General features: G+C 39.3%; 1 protein-coding gene across 10 annotated transcripts in view; it reads right to left on the bottom strand.

The window, feature by feature from the left end:
• DIAPH2 (diaphanous related formin 2) overlaps nucleotides 1-20,313 on the bottom strand; it is a 1,008,307-nt gene extending 987,994 nt beyond the window's left edge. For 8 of the 10 annotated variants that reach the window (XR_009184437.2, XM_004477009.4, XM_004477011.4 and 5 more), the window contains exon 1: nucleotides 19,764-20,313. Coding sequence is in view for 9 of the 10 variants with exons in the window: in XM_004477009.4 (XP_004477066.1) it covers nucleotides 19,764-19,898 (135 nt within the window). In the remaining variant the exon portion in view is untranslated. The remainder of the gene's footprint in view (nucleotides 1-19,763) is intronic. The other 2 variants (XM_071212993.1, XM_071212994.1) reach the window with 2 other exon arrangements.
• Nucleotides 20,314-21,522: the final 1,209 nt, after the last annotated feature.

The following is a 21,522-nucleotide window of genomic DNA, read 5'->3' as shown; positions in this document are numbered from 1 at the left end:
TTATATGGCAGGGCAGGTGAGAGATATGCTGCAGAAGTAGATTGTTTCTGGCACTACCACATTTATGGAGGACACTGAGAAAGAAACAAAACAGCAACTACACCTATGTGTAACTGGGCCACCAAGTCACAGGGTAACATGAGTGGAAAGGAGGGGAAAAAAGGCCAGGCAATAATTTTGACTCTAACAATTACCAGGTGAGCTCTTGCCCAAAGGCCTTTCATATGGGGATGGATTTATAACTCAGGGAGTTCCTAGTTGTGGCAGTTTGACATTATTTTATGAATCCCAAAAAGAGAGAGATTATATTTGTAAACTAATTTATCCCTGTGGGTGTGATACCCTTTGATTGTATATTAAATTCCATTTTGGGGTCTTTGATTAGATTACTTGCTAAGACTGTTGTAGGGCTTTTAATTGGACTACGGCAGTAAGGTAAGGCTCGATCTGATATAAATGGACACTCAGACAGACACAGGAAGAGAGAGCTATGCCATTTTTGATCCTGCCTTGTGATGAGGCTCAAACAGCTGAGGACCTGGGTAGAGAAGAGCCATTTGCTTGATACCTTACAGCCAAAACTGGGAAGAGACCAGAACAGCTGAGACCGATATAGGAGACCTGGAAAGAAGCCCTATGCCAGGAGAGAGAGGACTACAGGACCACTTAAGCACAAAGCCTCAAGAGGTTGGGCCCACAGAGCTCAAGAGGAAAGGGTGAAAAAAAAAGAAAAAAGAGGAAAGGGTGAGCCCTGAGGGGAAAGTCAAACTTCAGCAGAGATTGGCAGCCATCTTGCTTCATCATGTGGCAACACGCCAGGATCAACAGTAGCTGACTTTGGTGAGAGCCTCAGTTTGGACTTTTCATGGCCTTGAAACTGTAAACCATTTATCCCCAAATAAATCCTCATTATAAAAGTCAAGAGATTTCTGGCACTTTGCCTCAGCACACCTTTGACAAACTAGTATACTAGTCTTCACTTTTGTAGTAATACTGTTCGTATTTTGAGTGCTCAGGGCTTTTGCAAGCATAACAAATTTGTCATGAGAAAGTTGTCTAGCACGGTATGATTCATATCCTAAAAAATTATGTCTTGTTAGGAAAATTTTGTAATCCAACAAGGAGCTTGGTATTTTTTCCAAACTGTTACTTGTGAAACAATGTCTAATTTCTATGGCTAAAAACCACTGTGTGTGTGCGCGCACACACCCATACACAAATCACCATTCACCTTCAGGAAAACACATGATAGGTAGTATCTACAAACTCAAGATAGAGAAAATAACCAACACAAAACATTCCATTTTGGCCTAATTATCTTTGTCCTCAAGTAAATGAAAATATTGCATAACAATTAACGTGTCATAACTGAAAGGGAGTTTAGTTTTACTTTTAAGAGAGCAATTAAACATTAAAACCCTAAATATATTTGAGAAGTTTTACATTCAAATCAACATAAACATTAATAAGTTATATTAAATATTAATATTTCATTTACACAATACACATCAATTTTAGTGTAAGAAATAGATATGAGCACATATTAATATATACTTTGATAGCCAAGGTATAGAACTTTCAGTATGGACAAATTTTCATTCCTCTGGCTCTTATTTTGAATTCATTTGCCCCTCCCCCATTCCTAATTGCCCCATCTAAAAAGCTGTAACAATAAATCTCAGTTGATGGTGTCTCTTAATACAAATCCCACCTGTTTAAGTGAATTTTCTAAAGTAGGGGACTTAAGTTCAAATTATAACCCTAAGACTACTTTGCCATACTTAAGAGCAATATTTCCTCCATTGTCACAAGAAAATCATAAATGAAAATGGAAAAAACAACCAAATCATGATGACACTTTAGTAAGGATAATTTTACCTAGTTGTGTATGTCACATATCTTGCAGCTTCTCTTAAAAGTATTTCAGGAAATGTAATTCAACCTTGACACAACATGTTCAGTATGACAACAGCAGCCTTGTATGCTAAGCTACCTGACCTTTAGAGCTGAATCTATTCGGAAAAACAAAACAAAACAACTTTAGACATAGAGGCACATATCTACAGAATATTAAGTTGGAAGCAAAAAGCCAATTAAGTAGCTACAGAACCGTCAGTTAACAAAGTGCACACTGTTCACAGTACATATTTAATTTCACAGGTTCAAAGCTGTTGCATTAAAGCATGTCAAAAGGTATCAGAATTAATGACTTTTGTTTACACTACAACACTACAAACAGGCCAATTACTATGGTGTTTTGACAAAAGATTTCAGACTTCATGACATTTCCAATTATAAAAAGTCTACAGTAAGGTATGACGGTAAGGTCTGATCCCATCATTCCCTTGATCAAATACTCTACATACATTACAGCATGAAAGCCAAACTATTTTGCTAAGTATTCACTGCTCACCATGATTAAGTTGGAATCTCCCTATCCAGACTGACTTCCTACCACTCTCATACATACACATCCAGCTTCACTGGGTCACTTATAGCTCCTCAACTCTTATCACTACCTGTTAAAAAAAAAAACTTACGCTTTAGGACTCTTTTACTGCCAATCTTTCCATGAAGTCATCCTAATACTCGCATTTTGAATTAACACCATCTAGGTTCCCATAGCACCTTTTACCACTACAGTTGCTCTTATATTTATCACATTCCATGTTGCACCATAGGTTTGTACATATAAGATTCTCCAGCTCTTTATTTCTGGAGGGCAGGGAGTATTTATTTTAATAGCCTCTCATATATATATATATATATATGTCAATTTTTTTAATTTTTTTAATTTTTTTAAATTCTTTTTTTAAAAGATACATAGATCACAAAAATGTTACATTAAAAAATATGAGGTTCCCATATACCCCACACCCCACCTCCCCCACTCCTCCCACATCAACAACTTCTTTTATCATTGTGGCACATTCATTGCATTTGGTGAATACATTTTGGAGCACTGCTGCACCACAGGAATTATACTTTAAATTGTAGTGTACACTCTCCCCCAGTACATTCAGTGGATTATGGCAGGATATATAATGTCCAGCATCAGTTGGCTTAGCACAGTGCTGGGGTTGGTTTCTCCAGAACATTTATTAAATTAGATTAAGTATTGAACAAGAAGAATTTCAGAGCTAGAACTTTTCTAACTGAGTAGTTTGAATAAATCCTCAGGAGTAAAACTAACCATATATAGCTATGACTTAGATGGTTGAGGTCAACTCCCAGCCAACTTCTCAAGCCCTATATTTCCCAACTAACTTTTTCAAAGATGAAATGTGTTAAAATGCATTTATTAGACTCCTAACAGGGTTTGAAATAGGAAAAAAAACTATATTCTACTTCATTTCTAAATATTAAACACAGTATATCATTTCTGAGAAAGCAACATATATTTGGAATCAGAATCAGTTAACCTGAGACTCATTTTCCTTATTTGTAAAATGTGGAAAATAACTACAATTACCATACATGTTTATGATAATAGTTACGAAAGATAATGACGTAAAGCTACCAGAACAATGCTTGAAACACTGTAGGTGCTCAATAAATATTAGTTTCCTGTCTCCATTCCACTTCTGAGTTCATGAAAAAATACTTCATGATCACCTGTATTCAGTTACAAAGCAGGTTCTCAATCACAACCTGCCCTCCAGGATCTTACCATTTTAAACCAATGGCACTAAACAACAAATCTGCCTTTACATGACTCTAAACTTGTGTACATGATACTTCCTCTATTGAAAATGCCCTCCCTTTTAATCTCCCAAAACTATACTTTACTCTCCAAGACGCAGATCAAGTGTTACCTCTATGAAGCCTTTCCTCTCCCTGTCAAGGCCAGCAAGTGGCATTTCCAAGAGCATTCTGCTCACACCTATTTATTATAGGATTTTCTAGTTTAATAATCATAAGTTATGTCTGTCCCTCTTTTCTCCCTAGCCCATGAACTCCTCAAAAGTAAGATCTAAGTGTAGCTGTGTTTATACTCCCACCATGATTCCTCATACATAATGGGGATTTGATGTGTATGGAATGATTATACACTGTAATATACATTTATAATAAGCACAACTGTTAATATGGTTATCCATGCTGCAGAATAAGCTGGCTCTCTGTGGGAAATTGAAGGTTGAAGGAGAATGAATTGGTCATGTCACTTTCAGTTAAGAAATAAATATTTTATGAGTTGTATGAGGAAAACCAAGGAAAGTACTTAGAATTCACTGAGAAGAGATAGAAGGGTATTTCAGAAAGATAGAGGAATGGCAGCTAATAGGTGCACTTAAATAAATTAAGGGGTCAATGGAGAGAAGATAAGAAGGTAGAATCTGTTAGCTTAATAAATCCCGGAATATAAAAATAAGCCTGTTCCTGATGAGTTGGGTGGGATGCAGTCACTGACTTTCACTGGTCAAATCTGGGTTTATCACAATACAGAGGAAAGGACTGAATGGAGAGTGAGGAATAGCTAGGGAACCACAAGAATTTTTCCCACTAAATAAACAAAAGGTTATAGGATCTAAAGCAGGGTTTCCAACCTCACACTGTTGACATTTCCAACCAGATAATTCTTTGCTGGGATGGGGGGGGGGGTGTCCCATGCATTGTAGCATACCCATTAGGTGGTAGAAGCACCCTCCCAAAGTTGTGACAACCAAAAATTTTCTCCAGGCATTACCAAATGTCCCCAAGAAGGCAAAAATTGTCCACCACTGACAACCACTGGTCCAAAGTTAAAGAACTCACTTTTAGCAACAGAGGAAAGGTACACCCTTCCCTTATATACTTGTCTATAGCACAGAGCTCTTTGAGTTAGATGAGGTCAAACAAAAAAGACAGATAACAACCAGAATTATACATGGAGGAAACAAGAAGAAACAAATGAGCTGGACACTTGAAAAATGGGAAATTTAAAAATGCATGTAGTTTGCTTAATTACCAACTTTTCAAGTTATGTCTACATCATTATGAGAGTTCAAAGATGTCCTTTATCTCCTAGGTTCACACTGTCTGGTACATGGTTCTATGAACATAACCAACATAGAAATTTTAACTCACCAAAGAATAGTGATCATAACTATGAAATACCCTGATTCCAAGCATATATTGGTATACTAATAATCTATTTTACCTGCCACATTTTTGTTAATTGAAAGCTCCCTTTTTCTTTGGGAACAGGTGTTAAGGCTGAGCGGACTAGAACACAGTCCACCTTATGCACTGCCATATCATTTGGCACTTAGGCCCATAGCTTAGGGCTCTATTATTCATCACATATCAACACAAAAATAGTTTGTCACAACACTTCTGCAGACTAATTAAGATGACAGCACTTGGAATATACCAAGCTTTTATAGCAGCCAATCTTTTGGCAAAGTAGACAGAAGAAGCAGCAGGAGAAGGTAGGTGGTTCTTGGCACTTCCCTAAACAAGAAACAATGCATATCATGTCCTCCTGTAACAGGAGATAGTATTCATTTTTCCAAAGCAAATTTCACATAACAGTTCACAAATAAACAGAAAAGGAATGGGGGGAGAAGAGAAAGAAGCTAAAAGATGAAGCAGGCAGTATAGCTTGGAACATAGCCTGTTCTGAAGCTATTCTCTACATGGCAAAGATACGAAACAACAGCAAAAAAAGAATCATACGCAATATGCAACAGTAGTAAAGAATAGCAGGCCTTTCATTGAATATGTAATTATTTAACAAAGGCCAGACTGTCAGACTGATGGTTTTAAGAACTGTGTTCATGTATCCTTAAAATTGAAAGCTTTATCCCTCTCATGCTCATGGCTCATGCAAATGGTCAGATATCTGACCCATTTCCTCATGGCAGTGATTCTAAAAATTTAAACTTTCTATTATCAGTGGCACTAACATGAATGGCTGTAAACTCTGTCTTCTAAATTATATATAAGTATAGTACAAATACAGGCCAGGTCCAAACATCCCTAGTCAGGAGGACCACCAGGTATCCAGGTTTATTTAGAGATATTCTAAAGTTTGAGGGCTTTAAGCAATATAGAAAACCATGGTTAAAAACCTCGATTTTATAGTAAGACTAGTCTTGAATTCCAAATTCACAAATGCATATCCTTGGACAAGTGATTCACCTACTCTGAGCCCTTTTTCTCACCTACAAAATGATTGTTTTAAGGACCAAACTAGTTGATACTGATGGGAAAGGCAATCCACCATAGGCCCTGAGCATTCCCACACATTCTTTCCTGGGTGTGCCCAGACTGAAAGGCCCTGGCAGCACTTTATCCACGTCATTTCTCAGGGTTAGGTTTGTAGCAAGTAACCTTGGTGATGAGGTAATATATATCTCCCAGACAAAGAGCAGACTTGCTTCTACCTATTATAAACATGGTAAATCCCCCAAGCTCAGTATTCCTGTTCTATAATGCAATCCAATGCCTATGTAGGCATCCATCATGGCCCACCCCATGGGACTTGGGGACAATGGTGAATGAGTATGTATGTCATGTTGACAATCTGGCTACTGCTTTGCAATGAATAATAAGCTGTCTTTTGTCTCTGACCCAGAATATTTGAATCCTCTGCAATCATGCATAAAACAATAACAGGTTAGTTGGTAATTAGGGCAAAATCCCAGACCCTGCACAATTCTTAACAAATACATGCAAAACACTTAGAATACCAACTGGCACATCACAAGTGCCCAATAAATGCCAATAAATGCGAGTCATCAATATTGAGTATTATTGGGAATCAGCTTTGGGCAGGTTTGATTACTGCATTTGTTCAATGAACACAAGGCAACCACGCAAGGATTAGCATCACCTAAAGCAGATGTAGCACTCCCTAGGGCTCAGTATACTGCCCTACACACAATGTATGACTTTTTTAAAATATTGATGTAGTCTGCGTAGGATTATGCTAATTCTACCTCCGGAAAAGTTAACTGGGATACTCATCCTTTAGCATTCAGCCTTAAATAGTCATCTTTCATAATTGCCAACTTTCCTTCTAACTAGACCTTGGATGCCATGTATTTATGTTACAGCAGATTCATTACAGCTCTCAATAACCTTTGAACCCAGTACATCAGAGTTTAATGGAACCTTGCCGACCATCTCTTTTGGCTCCCTTATTTTAAAGAATAAACTGACACTGAGAGAAAATAAATTATTTGCCCAGAGTTACATTTTTAATTGTCGTCCTACTTAAATGCAAAGTGTCACTTTAACCACAGTGTTTCAGAAAGACCAGTGTTTTGCTTTTGTTTTTTTAAAAAAGCAGTTTATTTTCTATGTAATTCCTAAATTACCAGAAAGGAACACTTTTTTTAAAAGACTTAATAAGATCAGTTAGATATCCTATTTAGCTTATTTCAACTCTACAGTATACTAGCATAGTTCAACTCTATAGTATATTATAGAAATACTTTCAGATTCTATAAAATAAAATGAGTCTGGAAAAACATCAAGTGGTAGTGCTAAAATCAAAATGCATGTCAACATGGCTGGTGATGGGAATGAGTAGAAGATGCTTTTAACAAAATCTTAATCATATTCAATAAATTCAGTGGCCATCCTTCTGCATGTTATTTATGTCATCAGGCAATAGGATACACCATTAATAATATTCAGAGAAACCAACCAAAGTGACAAAAAATAAGATGACCTTCAGAGTTAGACCCACACAAGTGATAACAGATTATTTTTAAAAGGGGCAGGAATTTGGAAAGCTGGGATTTGTAACAGTAACAGATTTTGATCCACAATTAGCTACAACAGAACTGGGAGGAGGAATGTGGAAAATTGAGCACAGAGCCTGCACAACACCTACTTTAAAGTATATCTATTACTTTAGTTCCATTTTAAACACCGATATGGCCACCTCAAATTTAGTATTTGGTATCAGGCCATCTAGGTTATATAAAAATAGAAGATATTGATCTCACAGAAAAACACAACAAAGACCACCTGAAAATGGTTTGATGACGCATATACAGGCTGTACCAAAGAAGCCTAAAAACGCAGAGATTAGAGTATATGCGTAAACCCTGCTTTAGTAAAACAAATAGATGAAAATTCAAACCACCAACATGGATAAAATCCAGGCCATTTTTAATTTTTTTGGATGGCAAAATTATTTTTCCTTAAATAGCTTGTTTAAAGACCATTAGCTACTCAACCAATGGGGTTGGGGGAAATGTAAGCTAACTCACTGCCAATGAAAAACAAGTTGTGAGATCAGCCTAAGAAAAGATTATTTCCACTCACAAATGTTTTGTGTACACACTGACTCTTCTGAAACACACTGGTTTTATAATGTGTGGTCCTTGACTACAAAGCATATGAGAGGAAATGCTTCTTTCAAATTTATTTTAACGTGTCTTAATTTTGTACAGGTTCTTGCCTTATATCATGAGCAACATGTATGAAAATTGAAGTTACAACACAAACTTCAAAAAAAGCACAGTCTCATACCTGTACCATCTGTAACTATGTGAAGCAATGTAAAACAATAATGCCAAGAAAACTGCCGAGAAGTGTGCATAAAAGGAGAAGTTTTAAGTTAGAAAAGGTAATCAACACGTTGAATCTACAACCAGTGTAGTAGGCCTTCAAGGACTCAGTCTTTGATTTCAATAATTCAAAAGCAAATGTAGTCAAGTTTAGGGTAATACATTACATAGATATACACCATATATTCTTACTTCAGAATGACTGACAAATGGAAAATTCCTATCCTGAATGAGAGATTAAACTATGTCCTCCAAGATGTGTTCATCAATTGTGGCAAATGTACTATGCTAATGAAGGATGTTGCTGATGTGGGAAAATGTGGGAGGGCTAGGGAGCAGGGTATATGAGAATCACTTATATTTTTTATGTAATATTTATGTAATCTAAGTTTCTTTTAAAAATTAAAATGTATATGTAAAAAAAAAACAATGCCCTGTGCCTTACTGAATTTCCTATCATCAGAAATGGGAATAAAATTCATCTGATTTTAAATGCAGGAGCTATCCCATTGGCATTTTTGTGTGAATTAGAAAAACTGGCCCATAAAGACCTAAACTTGTGCCTGGGTACATGATTTTTGATGAATGGCCCAACCCCCACAGCCTCATGCCCTTGAGCAAGGCTAAAATATGCATGATGGACCTGGTCTCTATCACACTTCCACTTTATTAAGGTTGAAAATGTAAGTAAATAACCTGAACTGTCCTCCTTTCTATATATAAGAATCTTTCTAAACAGCTCCAGCCAGCATAGTATAATTGAGCATTTAAGATTTTACCTGTGATTGATTTCAAAGCACATAAAACAACACCCGAATAGCTTTCCCTCCTTTGGAAATCTCCACCTGTCCAGCCTCCACAATTATCACTCATCTACCTGTTTTGAGGAAAATTACCCACCTCATTGGGTATGTAAATGATCAGCCTAGAAGCTGTAAAGTGGGGATTGATTACTAGTCTGAATCTATTTGAGTGCAAAAAGTTTGAAAAATTGCATGCCTATTGCTTCCCAGCACAGTAACAGCACTAAATTGCTATCTGGAAAGTAGTGGTTACACAATTTCTTTAGTAAATCAGTGTAGAGTCTAGGCTGGTTGCCTAAGCTGATTTCTCATACTTACCCACCCCACCCATCCCCAACTCTATCACCTCATTAGTGGAGCCTGGTTTTCAATTTTAACCCCACAAATGTCGAAATACTGGTTTTCAATTTAAACCCCACAGATGTCCAAATAAGGAAACCTAATAGTTCAGAGTCTTTTCTAAAAGTTTGCTCACAAACTATCCAGATTCAGCAACCCAGAGTAAATTAAAATGGCTATAAAACCTAAGTTCCAAATTGGCATTTGTTTTGAAATAAAACTAAAGTTAATAGTACAAACCTAGTTCTGCACATTTGTGTGTTTGTGCAAAAAGTTATATGAATGCTTTATCTATAGAACTCAAGAATATTTTTCCTTTGCCCAACTATGTACACCATTCCCCTGGGAGAAAGATTCTTACCATACACTCCACCCTATTTTCACAAATTGCAAAATGAAGAATGAGTGACTACCTAATCAGTAAATGGAGCCAAAAGTCTTCATTTAATCTATTTTCTATCTTCAAGCAATAGCTATTCCAAGGAGGAGTTTACCCACACTTTGGTACTCAACTTTTCCAGATACTTCCACAGAATTAAAGACAGAAGTGAACTTAATTTGGGCTGATGCTTTTTGGTAGCACTTTATATGGATTAACTTTGAATAATAATTTGCCATTAATTTAAAGCTGTATTTAAGGAGTTCAGTGACACGTAGATTAATTAGGTTCACACAGTAAAATTCCAATTTTTTTTAGGCAATTGGAGATATTTGATTATTAATTGAGTGTTAAATGATATAAGGAGTTTCGTAAATTTTTTTTTAAGATTTTTATTTATTTATCTCCCCTTCCACCCGGCTCCGCCTCCCCCCTCCCCGTTGTCTGCTCTCTTGTGTCTATTCGCTGAGTGTTCTTCTGTACCCACTTGCATTCTGAGCGGCACCGGGAATCTGTGTCTCTTTTTGTTGTGTCATCTTGCTGCATTAGCTCTCCGAGTGTGTGGTGCCACTCCTAGGTGGGCTGTGCTTTGTCGCGTGGGACAGCTCTCATTACGGGGTGCATTCCTTGTGCGTGGGGCTCCCGTGCGTGGGGCTCCCATATGTGGGGATGGCACCAATGCGTGGCATGGAACTCCTTGCACAAGGCAGCACTGCTGGTGGGCCAGCTCACCACATGGGCCAGGAGGCCCTGGGTTCGAACCCTGGACCTCCTATATGGTAGGCAGACGTCCCGTCAGTTGAGCCACATCGGCTTCCCTAGTGCTGTAATTTTTTTAAAATGTGACAGTGGCATAGTGGTTGTAGCAGTGTGATATTACTGATGAATTCCAAAAAGAAATATTGGATGCTTGTAAACTGATCTTTTCCTCTAGCCATATTAGATTATATTTCATTCATAGGTTTACTTGATTAAGTAATTATGTAAACCTCTTGTGCCACAAGGGTGTTTGAGTCCCCACCCTTTGGTGGATGGAGACTCAAAGATAAAAGGCATGGCAAAGAACATAGTTAAGGGCTTTTAATGTTGGAGTTTTGATGTTGGAATTTATGCTGAAGTTTTAAGCTGAAGCCCCAGGGAGAGAGAGAGAGAGCACTGTTCACCAGATAGTCTACAGCTGACCTTATGGAAAAAACAGAGGAGCTGAGTCCAGAGGAACCCAGGAAGCCTAAACCCTCACAGACGTCAGCAACCATCTTGCTCCAACACGTGAAAATAGACTTTGGTGAGGGAGGTAACTCATGCTTTATGGCCTGGTAACTCTAAGCTCCTTTTATAAAAACCAACCAATTTCTGGTATTTTACATCAGCACCTCTTTGGCTAATACAGTGATTATGTTTTTAAAAAAAGTGAGTAATGTTTAGAGATGTATACCTAAGTATGTGGGTGTAAAATGACACATTATCTGGGATTTGCTTTAAAATACTTTAGCAAGAAAAAAATAAAGACTATATGAAACAAATGCAGCAAAATCAGATAACTGTTGTATCTGGGGAAGGACTATATACAGTGGTTCACTGTACTATTTTCTCTATTTTTTAGTATGTTTGAAAATTTTTTAGGTTTTCTAAAATGTCGTATTTGCACCCCCATATTATAAACCACCCCATATTACATATAAAGTAAAAAACTTAGCTTGAAGAAAGACCAACAAATTAAGGGCAGATAAAAATTCCTCATAATTTTGACTGGATCTTTACCAAAATTTGTGGATATCTATCACAGAACAGCAAATAGATTTTTAAAAAATAAAGATAGTACCTGAAATATATTCTCCCTTGAGTAAGAATACCAGGACTACCAGGTGATTGAGTCCATAGTCATTTGTGAATAATTTATTCCTAAATCTTGGATGCCAACCTAGGCCCGCCTGAAAAACTACCTAGAAGCTTCTCATTTGAAGTAGCCACCACTGTATAGAGCCCTAACAAAAGGAAAAACTGGTGGCTAAGTTGCTGGTCTGTATTGGAGAACAATGTAGGTTACTCTCCCTAAATCAATACAGTAAAACCTTTATTAAGAACTTTAATTTCTTCATTCTTTCATGACAAAAGCATCAAGACCCTTTCCCCAGGCCACCTCACAAAAAACGAATACCAGGATTTAATTAAATGTTTAAGCTACAGCCAGAGTATATCATTTATACTGAAAGAGATTCCGCCTGATCAGGTAAATTCAGTTCTATACTCACTATAAGCTAATTTCATCCTATCACTGAAGCTCATATTAAATATCTGCTTGAAATTATATCTCAACCTTCATTTCCATGCATAAATTTTGAGTTCTTTTCCACAAGATAGGTATTCATTTGGATATCAAGTATAACCATATTTCAAATCACCTAGCCATATCTCAGCTTTTTTGGTCTTGAATAAAGCTAAAGTATCAACCACCCCAAATCTGGCAGGAAGAACTGGTCTCTTCTGCATGGCAGAATGACTAAAGGAATAGGGAAAAGACTGATCCTCATTAATATTCCCTGTGGTGCTAGTGATACCCAGTAATATTTAACCAGATGTGCTGATTCACATAAATTAGCATTTATTAGGTACATACTATTTTCATAGCATCCTGTTATTTACAGTGCTCTTTGGGACCAGATTGGAAAAAAAATGATTTCACTTCAATGGCATGTGACTATTGGCAGAGCTCTTGGTACTTGGAATGAAATCTATGTAGATTACAATTATAATTGTTCCTAAGAGAAACAAAAAAAAAAGAAACATTGACTAATTTTTCACTTTCAGAGGCCTTGAAACATAATGACTCAGTGTTATACTAACTTCTACAACAGAGGTGGTAACTTTTAAACTTACTGCAATTTCAGTCCCCTTAACATTGCAATGACTAAGTTTCCTTATTTGTACAACAGCAATAAACTGCCTGGTAAGACAGAAGGTCATATATATTTAATAAATGTTTTATAATAAAAATTTTAAATGCCTCAAATTGATAAACTGAAGGGAAAGGTAGTCTGATTTTTACAAAATTACAGTGAAAAAAACATAAACTTGCATATTATGTTCATTCAACGAAAGAATTATTAGGAAATAGACAGAATGTAAAACCCTCGAAATGGACAAATGGAATTGGGGAAATAGAGAGATTAATAAATCAATCACCAAATAAACATATTGTAGTACGTTATACAATAATAACATCAGAGCTATCAAATTCCAAGATGGCAATTAAGCCATCCAACCACAATCACATTTGATCCAGATAACAGAAGGGGTTAATCATAATACTTCATATTTGTATAGCGATATAGAATTTTCTAAATGCTTCTGCATTCATTACTGGTTTTATCTAAACCAACTTGGGAAGCAAATCAGGCAGGCAGAATAATCTGCAGCTGGCAGATGTTAACCAAAGAGCCCAAAATTCTGGTGTTATATGGCTCTTCAGAGATCACAAGCAAATAAAAGAGACTTGAACCCAGGTCTTTTGGGTCTCCATTTAGTGCTCTTTTGCTAATAACCAGAGGCCTATTAATAACAACAAAATAGTACTTGGCTCATCACATTTGACATTGACATCACAAGAATCCCAAACAAATGAAGGGGCAGAGGAGTTCTCCCAGCCCTGCAGAAGTTTCCTGAATTCCAAAATAAGTGAAAGGACACAGAGGAATTAATAGATATGTTCAACTGATGGGGTATATGTAATTAAGAAAAAAAATATCACCTAAAAGGAAAAAAAAATTAAAGCACCTTTTCAAAAATTTATCCTCTCAAAATGCCTAACCTATATGTGAAAAAATATCACAGCTACTAACCATTTACTGAGTACTTTTGCAGCTAAGCACTGGTATTCAAGAATATGCACAGGGAAGCTGATGTGGCTCAAGCTATTGGGCTCCTGTCTACAATATAGAAGGTCCAGGGTTTAGTTCCCGGGACTTCCTGGTGAAGGCAAGCTGGCCCACGTGGAATTCTGGTCCTCACAGAATGCTGACCCACATGGCGTACTGGCCTGCACAGGAGTGCTGGCCTGTAGAGGGGTAATGGCCCACACAGAGTGCTGGCCTGCACAGAGACCTGGGGCAGCAAGATGATGCAACAAAAAAAAAAGATAGACAATGAGAGACACAGCAGATCAGGGAGGTGAAGTGGTGCAAAAGATTGAGCACCTCTCTTACACTCTAGAAGATACCAAGATCGGTTCCCAGGGCTGCCTAAAGAGAAAACAAGCAGACACAGAAGAACACACAGCAAGTGGACACAGAAGGCAGACAGCAGTGCAAAAACAACGAGGGGGGGAGAAATTTTTTTAAAAAAAGAATGTGCATACAATGAGATCCTTGCCCAGAAGCATGTTATAGTCTTTGTGGGGGTGTTTTATTTTTTTTACTGTTTTTTCTTGAAGATACATAGATCACAGAAAATGTTACATTAAAAAATATGAGGGAAACGGACTTTGGCCCAGTGGTTAGGGCGTCCGTCTACCATATGGGAGGTCCGCGGTTCAAACCCCGGGCCTCCTTGACCCGTGTGGAGCTGGCCATGCGCAGTGCTGATGCGCGCAAGGAGTGCCGTGCCACGCAAGGGTGTCCCCCGCGTGGGGGAGCCCCACGCGCAAGGAGTGCGCCCGTGAGGAAAGCCGCCCAGCGTGAAAAGAAAGAACAGCCTGCCCAGGAATGGCGCCGCCCACACTTCCCGTGCCGCTGACGACAACAGAAGCGGACAAAGAAACAAGACGCAGCAAATAGACACCAAGAACAGACAACCAGGGGAGGGGGGGGAATTAAATAAATAAATAAATCTTTAAAAAAAAAAAAAATATGAGGTTCCCATATACCCCAGAGCCCAGCACCCTCCACTCCTCCCTCATCAACATCTACTTTCCTCATTGTGGCACATTCCCTGCATTTGGTGAGTACATTTTGGAGCACTGCTGCACCACACGGATTATAATTCACATTGTAGTTTACACTCTCCCCCAGTACTTTCAGTGGGTTATGGCAGAATATATAATGTCCTGCATCTGTCCCTGCAGTATCATTTAGGACAACTCCAAGTCCTGATCAGCATAAAACTTTTACTGTCAAGATCGTCACAAGAGTTCAGAATAAGGAACAGCCCTAAGTAAACTGAAGTAATCAGTTAAATTATAATGGGAGAATTTTGAGGTTTGAGCTAAACTGAAAGATTGGTGAGATGTGTAAAAGACAAACAGGGTGGCTATTACAGACTTGGTGATGACATTCAGGACAGGTGGCAGAAAGGAGAGGCAGTGGAGATAAGATAGACCAAGGAAACTGAGCTGCAGAGAAATATACCTAGTAAATGGATGAGCTGTGATTGGAATCCAGTTCTCTAACTCAAAACACCAAGCTCTTTTATACGACTCTGCCCCTCTTAACTGGTATTCTTGCCTCCATTCTAGCAAGCCTCTCCAAGTATTTCTTCATAATACTAAATGTCTTTCTGAAACACAAATATGATCAGGTTACTCTCCTTCTTAAGCCCTTAAATGGTTTACTCTCTCAGAATTTCATGGAAACTCAACATGGCATAGGAAGATCCATCATGATCTTGATGTATAACCTTTGGCATGCTCTGTACCTTTGTTTATGCATTCTTTCAACCTGGAACACCTTTCCCTCTGATTCTTCACTTAATGTCAATTCTTCAAGCCTTGGTGGAAATGTCACCCACTCTTGCAAACATTCCCTCACCACACTCAAACATCCAGTCAAATTTAGATGCTCTCCATGATGTTTTTATAGCACCCTCCTAGACATATTCCTATTATAATTTATCACACTACTCCTTAAAAATAATAAACTTGGGGAGCAGAGTTTATTACAAGTAGTTGAGTGCCCACTTCCTATGTATGAGGTCCTGGGTTCGATCCCCAGTACATCCTAAAAAAACAAACAAATGAAAAAGCCAACTCTCATTAGGGAATAGATGTAGCTCAGTGAATGAGTATCAGCTTCCCAGGTACAAGATCCTGGGTTCAATCCCCGGTACCTTCTAAAAAATTAATAATAATAAACTTGCATGTGTCCCTCACCAGACTATGAGGATCTTTATATTACCAACCCCTAGAATGGTGCCTACCATGTAGTACATGCTCAATAAACTTGTATTACATTAATGAATTCCTTCTGCTTAGACCTTATTTAAAATCAAAGCATGTTAGTTCTACATCAAAGCTAACTTCACTTACTGGTAGAATTACTGCCTTAAATATGTTTATTTCAAAATGTAGGTCCTTCATAACCATTCTAGTGCTCTTTCCCTATGATGGTTAGACTGTTGTGTCAACTTGTCCAGGTAATTTTGCCCAGTTGTTTGGTCAGCAATCACTGGGCTAACTGTAATACAAGGGCATTTATGGACTTTAGTCAACATTGACTTTACTGTAGTGGTAATCATAGATAGCTGGTTAAAATTACATCAGAGAGATTTCCATCAGCAAGAGAGATGCTTAATCCAATCAGTTGAATGCCTTAAAAGAGGAAGTGATTCCAGCATTGAGTGAGAATTTCCCAGCTTGTCTTTGGACAGCCAACATGCCTAGAATTCGTAAAGAATCTTCACTGGACTTTCACTGGAGCCCCTGGTTGCAGCCTGACTGTGGAACCCGGACTTGTGCATCCCCACGGCTGCGACAGAGACTCTTGTAGAATCACATACTATTGACGGATATCTCTTGTTGATTCTGTTTCCCTAGAGATCCCTGACTAATACACTCCCCTATTCAACTTGTTAAAGTATATTCCATGGTTGACATCAAATTACTAGTTTGATCACAAGCTACAATCTGGACCTAACCAAAAAGTTACATAAAGTAGCTCTACTACTAATGCATTGTTCAAAATGAGAAAAATGCAGGATAGTTTTGCCTTCTTTAAAAATACTTTAAAAATAATAATAGGGTCATTATTAGAATGCCTGTGTGAAGAAAGTTGAAGTGAATTTCTTTAAATTTTGATTTGATTACTCTAAGACACTTAAAAATTCTCATTAAAACTCATCAAAAAGTTGGGGATATAAATAAAATTAGTTCTTGTCTATAGAAAATATGCCCTCCTCTGGTATTCCAGACCATGAGGAAGAAAATGAAAACCACCGAATCACAAGCCTTATGCTTTAAGAATCCACTGTGCTATAGTTATTGAGGTAATGTCTCTACATAGTGGAAATTTTATCTTAGCTAATGCTATATAGACAGTATACAGTCAACTCCTTTTTTCCTTCAAACAAATGATCTTCAATATCAATCACCCATCTGGTCAGTGTTATTTCCTTTCTCCTTTCCTCATTTCCCTTCTCCCCCACTTGGTAACTTACAGTGGAATTAACTGAGTCATTTCCTTTACTTTCTATCCTTTATAACCCAATAGTTCTCCTTCTTTATGTGATGGAAGCCTCTGAGAAGCTTATGAAAGCTAGAGCGCAGAAAAATGAAGGTACCTATATACAATGAAAATTTTAAGACAATTTTAGGAGTTAAAAAAAACCTATGTCAGACAGTCACCTGCACAAATAGTTTTCATTACCACATGGCCCTCTTTTATAATCCCACACAATACCTTTACACACACACTTAAATGTCTACAGTGATTTTTATTAGCATAATATTAAAAAAATATTTAGGCTAAACAAAGCTTTATCTTATTTGCAATACTTTAAGTTAAGAATTCCAGATCAATTCTTTCCTAAAAGGTTTCAGAAGAACATATTGAAACTTTAGTGGTAACACTAAAGACTGGGCTCCAAACAATTCAAAATAAGAAGTAAAAGATTTTTTAAAAAGTTTACCAATCCTTGCTGTTTGGCCTTAAATTGTGCTGTAATATCCTCCTATATTTGTTTTTATTAACTCTGACCTGTGTTTGCAAAATCATGTACAGCTCCAAAGTTATGTTTGAGCAAAAATAAAGTTCACGTTGACATTGGCAAACTCTTGGATTCAAATACTTGTTCTACTACATCAATGCTTGTTCTACTACAACAAACTATGTTCGGTTGATGTAGTGAACAGTGAAGCTGGCTAAGAAGTGAAAGTGATACCATCTCATAACGATCTAGTTACCTTGTCAAAGCAAGTAAATTATAAAACATAAAATATGAAAAATGGCCAAAGGGAAGGAACGAATATATTCAAGATGTTGTTAGTAACAGAGACAAGTGCTTTTTCTTGAGCGCATACTTAAAAATTTTTGCTGGACATACCAAACTACTTATGAAAATTTTCAGTTGATTTTTATTCTTACTCAAACTTATAACTGCTGATTAACCACAGCTTTGCACTGGGCCCATATAAAAAAAAAAAAGGAAAGGAAAGGAAGGAAGAAAAAGGAAAAAGAAAAATGCTTGCTCTTTTACCACAAACAAACTGCAAAATCACATCCGAACTTTTAGGCCACATAAAGAAAGCAATTTCCCAATTTCCCTCAAGTGAGGGTGGACTTCATGAGAATTTAAGCTTCTGCCACGTTTATCTATGCCACCATGCCCCTTCCTGGGGCATAAGGGGCCGCTGTATTTTTCCTGAAATGATAACACTTTGATCACTGTTTTCCAAAAAGGACAGCCCATAATTGAAAGGCAAACTGGAGGGAAGACAGAATTACGAACAGGAACACACCAAATGGCCAGAGGCCATAACAAAAAGCTTTACTTATATATATGTCGCCCGTCCCCTTCCCTACTTCAATCAAGTTGCTGGTTAAAACTGAAAACTCAACTTGCAACATGTGGCTTGTGCTTCAAACCCAGACTAAGAATCGTCAGAAATAAGGAAAGTTTGCTGAATTTGTGCCTCAAAACCCTTGACCTCGTACCACCCGAATTAGAAAGTTTACAAAAAGAGGAACTCGTTTTACTGATGAGCTGAAGAAACTCCAGCATTTCCCAATCTAATACCAGGCCCCATAAGATTTCATTCCTCTGAACATCAAGTCAGGGACAGGAAATGGACTGCTACCACTGGCTCACACTATCAGGATGGTGAGACTTGCACATTCTGCCCACAGCTTTTGAGCGTGCGTAGTCAACTAAGTGGAAGAACTGTATGACTATGCCTATTACGCACGACAGTTGGTGGTATCTCAGCAAGGCCTCCAACTCCCACGCTCCCAGCGCTCTCCCCAAAAAATGTTACTTGGTAGAGCACATGGAGAGGCAAGGGGGAAAAAGCACGTAGGCGCCTCTTCCTTAGATTTCTGGTAAAGTAGAAAGATTGGGGGGGGGGCTTATGTTGCGCTATTTTTTATTAGCAAGGTTGTGGGTGGGCTGCCAAGAACTTGGACTGAAAAGGAAAGAGGATTCCCTGCCCCCGAACCTCTGTGTTAAGAAGCAAAACAGCAACTAGCGAGAAGTGAGTGGAGTGGAATTCCGCGAACGCAGCTCTTGCCCACGAGTTAAACAACAGACCCTACCCAGTACGCCGGGTATCCCCAAGTTGGGGTAGGGCCTTCCTCCTTCCTCCAGGACTGCCAAGAGAGAGAAAGGAGTTAAGTGGAGGAGAGGGTGCCCTTCCGCCCCCACACCGTCTCTGTGCCTCGGCGTGGCCGCTCCTCCAGCGGCTCCCCGAATGGCACAGGGAGGTTGTGGTCACCCTTGGGAGGGGGCCCTGGGATCCCGCGTGTTCAACGTCAGGAGGATCCCGGGGCTCTCCCTGTCCCCAAAACCGGCGGGGGCTGTGAGAACACTCACCAATTTAGGTTTGTTTTTCGTTTCCTCTTCGATGGCGGCCCGGTTCCCCGTGCTCCGCTTGTTGCTCCGGCCCCCACCAGGTTCCTCGCTGCAGCCTCCCGCTCCCGCCGCCGCCGCTGCCCCGGGCAGCTCCATCTTTCTCCGGCCCTGTCACCTGTGCACTGGAACCCCACGTCTCCTCAACTGAGGAAGCTCCAAGGGCCCTCCCGCTGCCCCGCGCTGATTCGGCAGCACCCCTTCCTGAGTGAGCGTGTGTACCGCTGGAGAGTCGCCGAATTCAGGGTCCCGGGGCTGGCGGCTCCAAAGGGCCCTGAACGTAACACGCTGTTGCCACTACTCAGCGCTGGGGCAAGCCCTGCTCCTGAGCAGCTGCAATTACCACGGTCGCCGCCGCCGCCCTTCGGGCGGGCGGTGTTTAGGGTGGAGGAAAAGTAGCTGCCTATCCCTTTAAGAGGGCCTCAACACACGTGATTCATCAAAGTGCCCGCAATCTGACGCCTGGACGCTGAAAGCTGCTTCCTACTCCCGGTCCCGAGCTGGCCCCAGCTACTGAGCATGCCCAGCGCAGTGACTGGAGCCTACCAAGGGAATTTGAAGCTGCGGTAAAGCACTGATTTCACGTCCTAGTAGCACGGCGTAAAATGGGCGGGAACTAACTAGTCAGAAGAGAGGAGGTGTAGCCCATTTTAGAGATTAGGAAACTGAGGCCCAGGGGGATTCACATGTGAATTTCACTGGCGGCTTTACCTGGGTTATCACCTTCCACTAGAGTAGGCCAGAGCGCCTTCCTTTCCAGAGGCCCCGCCCAGGGTTTGCCCTTTATACACCCTGTGGGTGTTGTAGAATTTGAGAGAGGTTCAATTATTTGCATATAGAGAGGCCAGGACTCAGGAATGATTTTGAGAAGGAAAAATGGTTTATTGACAGCCGGCCGGACTCGGAAGCTTTCTGTTTCAATCCCTAGCCCCAACAAGATTTTTGAATCCCTTTTATACAGAGAGGAAAGGCCAAATGGTCCTTTTGTTTCAGTTCTCAATAGGCTTGAATTAGCATATACTTTTCACATCCCAGGTAAACTTTTAGCATGGATTTCATACATTATAGATAAGCTTTTAGCATATTTTGTTTGCATTTCCCCTGAATACTTAAAGTTTATACACCTTGCATTGTTAAACTGTTTCCTGGGACTGGAGTCGTTGCCATGGTCACCAAGGACAGGACTGCAGCCTCTTACGGTCTCACACCCCCAAGGCAGACAGTTTAGGTTATCTCTGAGGAGACAAAGAGCCTCCCACCCATAGCCCACATCATGGGAAGGCTTGATTGGCAAGGTAACTGGCATTCTATGGGGAGACCACGGAAACGCTGATTAATTTCCTCATCGGACGGTATAGGTCAAAGTGAAAAGAGTGAGTGCTTGCTGTTTCTATGATTGCGTTGCCACCAAAGAAATATGGTCCTTCCTTTATTCCCCTGCTGCTGAGTTGTTGAAGCAGCAGGTGCCCACCGCTTAATCCCTATGGAATGGTGTTAAGCTCTTTAGCCAAGGCACCTTTATGGAGCCGACATTTAAACTGAATGCTATTTTTCTGTTTCCCAAACTAGTTTAGATTTAGGATTCTTGAGAAGAGTGAATAAGATCATTTGTGTTAAAGCTATGTTTAAAAGGTAAGTCCCTAGACAGATGCTGGGTGTTTTTGAGCAGCAGGAGCAACAGAGCTCTGCATGTATTGTTAGTCTTTGGTCCTTGAGTTTTACC

The sequence above is a fragment of the Dasypus novemcinctus genome, chromosome X, assembly GCF_030445035.2.
Source record: "Dasypus novemcinctus isolate mDasNov1 chromosome X, mDasNov1.1.hap2, whole genome shotgun sequence".
Classification (NCBI taxonomy): Eukaryota; Metazoa; Chordata; class Mammalia; order Cingulata; family Dasypodidae; genus Dasypus; species Dasypus novemcinctus.
The sequence above is the reverse complement of the archived record's forward strand: the minus strand, read 5'-3'. Positions and strand labels throughout refer to the sequence as shown.